This window comes from Scylla paramamosain, chromosome 31 (genome assembly GCF_035594125.1).
Source record: "Scylla paramamosain isolate STU-SP2022 chromosome 31, ASM3559412v1, whole genome shotgun sequence".
Lineage (NCBI taxonomy): Eukaryota > Metazoa > Arthropoda > Malacostraca > Decapoda > Portunidae > Scylla > Scylla paramamosain.
The window spans coordinates 12,624,000-12,633,999 of record NC_087181.1 but is presented as its reverse complement, the minus strand read 5'-3'; the positions used below and the strand labels follow the sequence as shown (position 1 = coordinate 12,633,999).

The 10,000-nt window shown below is 42.0% G+C and overlaps 1 protein-coding gene across 1 annotated transcript in view; it reads right to left on the bottom strand.

Moving 5' to 3' along the window:
- The window catches only part of LOC135088675 (ras-related and estrogen-regulated growth inhibitor-like), a 29,810-nt gene that overhangs the window by 14,822 nt on the left and 4,988 nt on the right, over positions 1-10,000 (bottom strand). Inside the window, 1 exon segment of the mRNA XM_063983606.1 lies at positions 2,127-3,572. Coding sequence (XP_063839676.1) covers positions 2,127-2,238 — 112 coding nt within the window. The 5' untranslated portion in view covers positions 2,239-3,572.

Genomic DNA, 10,000 nt, shown 5'->3' with positions numbered 1-10,000 from the left:
ACAAAGAGAAAGAAAAGAAAGAAAACTTGATTAAAATAATAGTAAAGGGAGGAAAGTGAAAAAAAAGATACAGTGGAATATGAAAAAAGGAAGAAAATGAAAAGGAAGAAGAAAAAGATGAAATTAAAAGAAAAGAGAAGAATAAATATATCGAAGATGAGAAGAAAAGGCAAGTGAACAGCGAGAGAGAGAGAGAGAGAGAGAGAGAGAGAGAGAGAGAGAGAGAGAGAGAGAGAGAGAGAGAGAGAGAGAGAGAGAGAGAGAGAGAGAGACTAAGAATGTAAAAGAATATAAATGAAAAAAAAGGAATATGGGAAAATAGTGAGGAGCCAAAGCAAAACTGATAACACATAAGAATTTAGTAAAAAGAAAAAAGAAAAGAAAAGTAAGAATGAAAAAGATAAATAAAATAATAATAATTTCGACCATCACCTGCACCTTCACCTCTTCCTCCTCCTTCTCCTTCTGATGCAAACTACCTACCTGTATTGATTTTGATCCTAATGAGAGCTCAGGTACTAATGACAGCACCTGACATGCTGACACACGTGGCTGACCTGCTTTGCTTGTTGTTGTTGTTGTTGGTTGCGGCAGTGGTGATGGTGGTTGTTGTTGTTGTTGTTGTTGTTGTTGTTGCTGTTGTTGTTGTTGTTGTTGTTGTTGTTGTTGCTGTTGTTGTGTAATTGTTATTCGTTCTGATTATTGTTCTCTCTCTCTCTCTCTCTCTCTCTCTCTCTCTCTCTCTCTCTCTCTCTCTCTCTCTCTCTCTCTCTCTCTCTCTCTCTCTCTCTCTCTCTCTCTCTCTCTCTCTCTCTCTCTCTCAGGCAACATAGCATTTTCTCTTTCTCCTTGTTTTTAAGCTGCAATCTTTTCTCAGTTACACACACACACACACACACACACACACACACACACACACACACACACACACACACACACACACACACACACACACACACACACACACACACACATGGTTCTTGCAAGTAGAGTTTTACATATGGAATTTTAAACAGAGTGAGAGTGAATGCGTAATGTGAAGTTCAAAGGGTCAGTGTTATTAACTCTCCTTTCGCCGGCAGAGAGCAAACCGTGTGCTTTTTACCAGCCATTCAGAGAGAGAGAGAGAGAGAGAGAGAGAGAGAGAGAGAGAGAGAGAGAGAGAGAGAGAGAGAGAGATTTCATTCTCTGTGCGTGAACCACAAAAAAAAAAAGTTAAAAGAAAAATAGTGTTTTATTTCGTTGCAAAGTTCAGTGTTTCAATCCTTTAGTGTTGCAGGAGTGAATACTATGGTGTTGGAGGTGCAGTGCTGCGTGACCGACTGTTTTGTTCTTTAAAGGTTTACTGTTAGTTCAAGTGTTGTTAAGGTCAAATGTTAATTTTACTTGTGTTACAGTGTCACCATTATTACAGTAACCGACTAATATATTCTTTAAAAGCTTACTGTTACCTTCAAGTATTGTTATGGTCATATGTTGTGTTTGTGTTGCAGTGTCAGCGTCATGAAATTGTATACTACTAGAGCCAGTGACATTAGAAATGTATGCTGTTTGACGTTTTGAGTGCTTATAACATTTGTTTGATTTATTTGTGTTCTTATCTCAATCTAGTGTTTCTAGAGCCATTATCGTAAAGTACAGTGTTGCATGACTAATGACACTTGGAATCATTGCTCTTGTTTAATTTATTTTTGTTTTTGTAGGAGTAAATCTAAGGCAATTTTAACAACGAAAATTTAATTAAATGAACCAAAGAAAAGTTTGCTTAATATTCTCTCTCTTTTGCTATGAATGCTATTTTTCACATTACAACAGTACCCAACCAATTCTCCCATAACATTACAACAACCTTCACCCTGATACCACACAACCTACATACAGCACACCTACGTTAACTTAACCCCACCTAATATAACATTAACCTAATCTAACCCAACCTAACCTAATAAGACCACAACACACACCACAAACCTGACAGCACTAATATGTCTTAACTTAACCTAACCTAACCCAACCAATCCTGACCTAGTAACCTAACCTGCCTTGACCTATCATAACATAACCCACCTTAACCTCACACCACAACACACACACACACACACACACACACACACACACACACTCACCTGTCTTTCCCACGGAGGTCTGTCCCAGCACCAGGATGCGCAGGGGACGGGGACGACCCAGCCCTATCTTGCTGAGGGCTGATTTAGGGGATTTAGGGGAAGACATTATCATCTGAGAGATTGAGGCTGGCACACTTCACCTCCAGCACTTGGTCACTAAGACTTGTCCCGCCGTAGTAGTAGTAGTAGTAGTAGTAGTGGATTGATTTTCACTGCGCACTTAAATAACTTCAGTCTGAGTTAGTCACTTTCACTCTTTTCAAACGTCCTTCAGGCTTTATTTGACTCCGGAACTCTTGCAAGTCGCGGTGGGGATAGATAGATAGATAGATAGATAGAGAGAGAGAGAGAGAGAGAGAGAGAGAGAGAGAGAGAGAGAGAGAGAGAGAGAGAGAGAGAGAGAGAGAGAGAGAGGGTGGGTTATGGGAATTACACTGCTCTTAATTCACTTTTCTTTACGAGTTTTTAAGTGATTCGATCCTATCCAATATTTTTCTTTCACTTCCTCGGTATAGAATTCTCTCGCAGGATCTCACTCGTTCTTTTTCCTCTTTTATTTCTTGATGTTTTCACAGTTGAGTAATTATATTTCTTTCCCCTTAGCAAGTTTCAAATTACGTGATCATGTTTTTTTTTTTTTTCCTTTCGTATCTTCAAATGTTTATTTTGCCTGTTTTTCTTAAGAGTTCGGTGACTGAACTTTTTTTTTCCCTTGAGTATTTTTTCAAGTGAGTAGTTATGTATATTTTCCCCACCTTAACAGTTGACCAGTTTAGTAGTTATGGCCCTGTATTGTTAGGTATATTATTTTGCGTCCGTTAGTGTTAGTTTGTTAGTGCGTCATCACCACTGTTACTTGTGTGAATTGCGTCCATATTGCTTTCCTCATCTTAGGGATATAAATTCACTCTTACCGTTATTCTCTATTTTCTGTATCTTTTATTTCTTCTTTTCCTTTTTTTCTTTATCCCTTCCTGTTTTCTAGCTCTTCTCTCAACCTTCTCTTTTCCTTTTTTTTACTTCTCCTCTATCTTCCTTTTTTTTCTGCCTTATTCTTCCTGCATTTTTTCTTTTCTTACTTTGTACTTTGTTTCTTCTATTTACTTTCTAATTCTTCTTCTTCAGCTTCCCTTTCTTCTCCTAACTTTTTATTTATTTATTTTTTTCTCAATCTTCTCTCAATTCCTTTCTCTGTAATACCGTTTAGTTATTTTTCTCTTCACTTTCTCTCTCTTCTATCTTCTCTCTTCCTCCTAGTCCTTCTCTCGATCTTCTCTCTTCCAATCTCTATAGTACATCTTCTCTTCACTTTACGTAAAATTGCATCGTGTGTGTGTGTGTGTGTGTGTGTGTGTGTGTGTGTGTGTGTGTGTCTGTGTGTGTGAGTGTGTGAGGGGCAGCGGTATCACGTCTCCCAGTCTCGTTGTCTACAGGGCCTCGTTCGATCTGTAGGTGAGAAGAAGGGGATCATGTACAGGCATAGTAAGTCGATCCTTCCCTCACGTGGCATCTAACCCTCTATAGAGACACTAATGGAATCTGAGGCTTCTCGTAACACCGGCCTCTTGGAAACTGTAGGCCTCGCTTGCTGTAACTGAATAATAATAATGATGATTTCTTATGTAATTAGATTTGAATGATAGGTGTTGTTAATTGAATGTGAATCATAAAGGTGTTATTTATTGAATATGAATGATAAGAAAGTTATTTTTACGGAAACTAAAAGACCATTGATAAGAAAAGCCTGAGTGATAATAAAAAAGACCCGTTAATAAAAAGGATCATGAGAGAGAGAGAGAGAGAGAGAGAGAGAGAGAGAGAGAGAGAGAGAGAGAGAGAGAGAGAGAGAGAGAGAGAGAGAGAGAGATACGCTTACCTTGTCCAATTTGTTTGATATATACACGCTCGTCCTCCACCATAAAGATAACATATAGGAGAGTGAAAGCAACGGTGTCTGGTTCGGGTGGAGCTGCTTGGTGGATGACGAGTGGATAAGGTAGTCAGAAGGGAGGATGGATGAAGAGTGGATTGGTGAAATTTGGTAGGTGGCTCGTGGTTTAGTTATGGTGGATAACTGGTGGATTTGGAGGAATAGTAATGGCAATTCACGCTGGCAGGAAAGTATTATTGATGGTGGATGACTGGTGGATGTGGCAGAGAAGTGGAGCTTGGTGGATCCACACGCTCTCAGGAAAGTGTAGTTACTGTACGTAATGGATAACAGTGAATGAGACTGGTAGATGACTGGTGGATGTGATAGAACAGTAGTGACGTTTAGTGTTTGTCTATCCACACACCCTCAGGAAACTGTTTGTGTGGTTATTAAATATGAGGGGACGCCGACCCGTTAATAATATTCAGCACTCTTTGAAACTTCCACTCGTTACCCTCACCTTCAAAGCCTCAAAGGTCAAACAGGCATTCCTTTCAGCCCGATTCCCGCCCTTAGGTGTCTTGCGTAGTCTTGTGTCGTGTCTGGATGTGTTCTAGATGTGTTTTGGACTTGTATCTGGGGACTGGTTTGTGACTGGAAAGGGTGGGTGGACTGGAGAGTGACTGGAAAAGGGTGGGTGTTGACTCTGGAAGGTGAATAGAAGATGATGGTTGTTGACTGGAAGGTGACTGGAATAGGATGAGTGTTGACTGGAAGGTGACTGAAAGAGAGTGGGTGTTGACTGGAAGGTGACTGGAAGAGAGTGGGTGTTGACTGGAAGGTGAATGAAAGAGAGTGAGTGTTGACTGGAAGGTGACTGAAAGAGAGTGAGTGTTGACTGGAAGGTGACTGGAAGAGAGTGGCTGTTGACTGGAAGGTGACTGAAAGAGAGTGAGTGTTGACTGGAAGGTGACTGAAAGAGAGTGAGTGTTGACTGGAAGGTGACTGGAAGAGGGTGGGTGTTGACTGGAAGGTGACTGAAAGAAGAGTGGGTGTTGACTGGAAGGTGACTGGAAGGGGGTTGGTGTTGACTGGAAGGTGACTGGAAGGGGGTGGGTGTTGATTTTCATTGGTACATGCAACACTTCACAATACTGATTAAACAACACAAAATTGCGTATGAGGTAGGTCAAGTGTGAACTTTAACTTGTTTATGTGTTTAAGTTTGTGTGTGTGTGTATGTGTGTGTGTGTGTGTGGCACGTTGATTATCCTAGATGCTCACTACATTTACCTCCAGGGACAATATTTTATTTATTTATTTATTTGTTTATTATCATTTATTATTATTTTTATTAACACAAGTTTTCGGTGGTACGTGTCTTTCACTTCTGTCCAGGGAAGAGAAATTTACATCGTACTGTAATTGCTTTCCTCGGTAATAATAAAGTGCCCGTGTACGATAGTTAGGTTAAACTTTCGTTTCCATGGAAGAGAAGTTTATATCGTACTGAAGTCTATAATAGTACCAAAGTTTATATCGTACTGTAATTTATATCGTACTAACTTTCCCAGGTAACGAAGTTCGATAATAGAGTGCACGTGTAGGATGCAGTGGCGGTTTTGGAGGGTTTCAAGTCACTTAGCTGCCATGAACTGAAGACGGCGACATGGAAACTGATCGTATTTTTCTTCTCTCTCTTTTTCTATTACGCGAGGAGTGTCTAGCGAGAGAGAGAGAGAGAGAGAGAGAGAGAGAGAGAGAGAGAGAGAGAGAGAGAGAGAGAGAGAGAGAGACAGAGACGTGGAGATAGGTGTGGGTAGCTATCGGGGCAGGTATGTGAAGGTGTGTCAAGACAGGTTTGGGTAGGTATGGGCACGTGTGAAGGAGAGAAGCAAGGAGACAAATGTGGGTAAAGACTTGTACAGATGTGAAGTGACGAGTGTGAGACGTATGGAAAAGGTAAGTGCAAGTTTGGTGAGACAAGAACGAGGGGATATGTGAGAACAGGTGTGTGTAGGTATGAAGTGTAATGTAAGACAAATATGGAACTGACAGATGTAGGGAAGACATGCTAAGAAACAGGTGAGTGTGTGTGTGTGTGTGTGTGTGTGTGTGTGTGTGTGTGTGTGGGTGGGTGGGTGAAGAAGACAGATGTGACTTTACTATGCGAAGAAACAGGTGTGTAGGGAGGGGGGAAAGAAATATGATGATACAGATATGGCGTCAAAACTCAAAACTGTACTTTGCTATATGGAATGACAGGTGTGTGTGGGTGTAAGAGAACAGGTGTGTGTGTGGGTGAGGGAAGAGTGACGTTACAGGTGTGGATAGTTCTGTGTGTGGAGGCGGGTGTGGAGTGAGGGCTGTGGTTCTGTGGTTCCCCCGGAGCTCACCTGATCCCTTTACCTGTCCGTGTGTCCGCCCGCTCCCCTCGCGTTATGCCCACTTGTTGCACTCCCTCTCCCTCCCTCTCTCCCTCTCCAGCCACTCCCTGACACACACGCTCACACTCACGCACACACTCCCGTTTTCTTTCTCAGTCCCCCACTCGTACAATTTTCTCCTTCTTCTTTTTGACTTTAGTGTTTCTGAGCTTCTGTTTTGAATTTACGTATTTCACCTCGTAGATTCGTGTTTCTCTCTCTCTCTCTCTCTCTCTCTCTCTCTCTCTCTCTCTCTCTCTCTCTCTCTCTCTAGTTATCTGTAAATTTCCGTGCATGTTCGTGCATGAGTGTGTTACGTGGGTGTCTTGGAGGGCCTTGTGCGTCTAGAATAAAGAGGAAGGTTCGAATCCAATACGTGAAGCCTTTGAAGCAGGAGGACAAGTTTTGCTGCACCAGGGAAGCCAAACGAAGCGAGAGGGTTCGAGTGAGGTCAGGTTAGGCGAGATGGAGAGACTGAAAACAACTTCCTTCCTTTATACAACGAAGCTCCTATTCTCTCTCTCTCTCTCTCTCTCTCTCTCTCTCTCTCTCTCTCTCTCTCTCTCTCTCTCTCTCTCTCTCTCTCTCTCTCTCATGTATCTCCATTGAATTATAAAGCATTTTCTTCCTCTCTCTTCCTTCTGCAGTCGTCTGTATCACTCACACGTCTGTTGCGGCTATTTTTGAGGGCATATTTTGTGTACGTTGCGGTCATTCCTCCTTCAGGCATCTCCCGACGCAACCTTTGTCTCCCGCGTGTCGCCGATCAGTTCTGTGTTGTAGTCAGGTTTCGTTACACAAGCACGGCCACAAAGCAAATAACAGACAGGCACAATTTTTATTCGCGCTGTTGAGTTTTTTTTTTTTTTGTGTGTGTGTGTTGGATCATGGTACTTTTGTTTCTTCGGTAGTTCCTGCTACGGAGTGTTTGTTCGTTTGTTTGTTTTTGTTTGTTTTTTGTTGTTTGTGTTTCAGGTTAGTTGAGGTTACGGAGTTGAATTGAAAGAGTTTGTTGTGTTGTTGCTTCAGTGTGTGCCCTCGGTTTTCTATCCTACTGTGCCTCCACCCATGCACTGTCCTTGTTTTTCCATTCATTCTACGAGTACCTCCACCTTCAATTCTCTTAATCTACTGCACCTCCACTCACCGCTCTTCAGTTTCTTAACCTTCTATTTGTCTTTTTATCTATTGCACCTTCACCCTCCGTTCCTCGTTTATCTGTCTGTTCTATTTCTATCAACAACTCTTTCCTCTCCACCTAATCACCCTCCAACCTCCGTCCACCTCTTCTCCGCCTAACGGCCTCTTTTCTCCATCCACTGCCACTCTCGTTTATCTATCCATTCATACCACCTACAACTCTTTTCCTCTCCATCTACTCACCCTCCACTTTCTGCCAATCTCTTTCTCTCCACCTAGCATCGTCTTTTTCACCACCCACTGCTCCTCTCCAGTTTCTCCACCTATTCTATCTCCAGCTATAACTCTTTTCTCTTTGCCTATTCTCCCTCTTTACGTTCCACCCACCTCTTCCCGTCCGTCCACTGAAAGCCATGATCACTACGCCGCAAAAATCTTCCCGCTCGATCCCAAATGATGGAGTTTCACTGTGAGTGGACGTGAAGAGTTACTTAGAGTCAGACGACGAACGGAAATTTCTTAAATTGCATCTCCAGCCCAGACATCCCGCCATCATCCTAAGACCTTTTCCAATGGCTCTCGGTTTGTCCCTGCCTCTCCACTGCCCGCTGCACGAACCAGTCTGAATATTTCCACTCTTACCTGCAGTGAAGTGGTGAGGAAAGATGAGTAAAGAGATGCATTAATAAGTGAAAGGGAAGAACAAATAATAGTAACAGAGAAAGTTAGGCAGGGCATACGTAGTTTATTTTTGTGCTTTGGATTCTGCGCAGATCAGGAACGTCTTGCTACTAATAAACTCGTATTTTGCTCTCGACTGAAGCTGACTGGGAGACTTCAGTCCCCGGAGTGTGTGGCCTTGGGAGAAGGAGTGGGAGGAGGAGGAGTGGGAGCTTCAGATGGAGTGGAAGTGGAGGAGTGGGAGGAGAAAGAAAAAAAAAAGGGGAAGAAGAGGAAGAAAAGAAGAGCAAGAACAAAAACAACAACAATAACAACAATAACATCAACAACAACAACAACAACAACAACAACAACAACAAGACAAAGCAACACAAAGGAAGACCAAACATCACATTCACCAATCCCTTCCTTATGAGGCAGATTGTCACAAGACACCTTGTATACTAAACTAAGAGCAACAAACATTGGATAGCAAGGACGAAGAATTCCCACCTTCACTCTTTCCCTCCTTTGAGAAGCCACACAGAAGTTATTATAGGAAAGATAAAGAAGAGGAATAAGGAATAGGGTAGAGAGAAGAAAAGGAAGAAGAGGAGAAATAGAAAGTAAAGTTAGGTTAGCGTATATACAGTTGACATTTCCGCCAAATAATGAGTGTGTCCTGAGTGTAGGAGAGGAATTATTTTGACTCTCTCTCTCTCTCTCTCTCTCTCTCTCTCTCTCTCTCTCTCTCTCTCTCTCTCTCTCTCTCTCTGCTTGAGGATTAAGAATATTTTCAAGGGAAGTTGCTGGTGAAAAGAGAGAGAGAGAGAGAGAGAGAGAGAGAGAGAGAGAGAGAGAGAGAGAGAGAGAGAGAGAGAGAGAGAGAGAGAGAGAGACGTGTATAAATTATCTCATTTGTTATTCTGTTTGTATCTTGTTTCTCCTCCTCCTCCTCCTCCTCCTCCTCCTGCTCCAAGGCATTTTCCGTCCTTTTGGTTACACACACACATACACACACACATCAAGGCTTACAATATGATTTGCTTTGCGTTAAGCTTGAATCTGTTCCTTGAAACTTGACTTTCTCTCTCTCTCCCTCTCTCTCTCTCTCTCTCTCTCTCTCTCTCTCTCTCTCTCTCTCTCTCTCTCTCTCTCTCTCTCTCTCTCGTTCTCATAATTACTAATAATGTCGTTATTGGTTATTAGTAATGGTGGTAGTGGTGATGGTGAGGTGCATCTTGGAAACTAGGTGGACGTGGGTTTACTGTCGGTCAAGGAGGAGGAGAGAAGCAGAAGGAGCAGGAGAAGGAGGAGGAGGAAATAGTTAAGGAATTACGTAGAAAATTGAGACAAGGACGAGAAAGAAGAAAGGAAGTTTGAAAAATTCGGATTAAGAGGAAGAGAAAATAGATGGAAGCGGAAGAAGAAGAGGAGGAGGAGGAGGAAGAGGAGGAGGAAGTGAAACGAACATAATTACGCGTTCTTCCCACTGCTCTAATTAAGGATGTTAATGAGGTTAATTAGAAGGTAATATCCTGCTCCGGTCTTTTAAATGCAGCTATTCACAAGTGACTCTGGTGGACTGGGATCTAATTAGTGCAGAGGGCAGGTGCATGCTACAGGTGTGAGGACTTAAAAGATTACCTGGGAACACATGCAAGAAAATGTTAACTATTCATTTGTTTATTAATATTTATTTTTATTTTTTTCTGTTTATTTATTGATCTATTTATATCTACCTATCTATTTATCTTCATAATTTTTCATTCTTT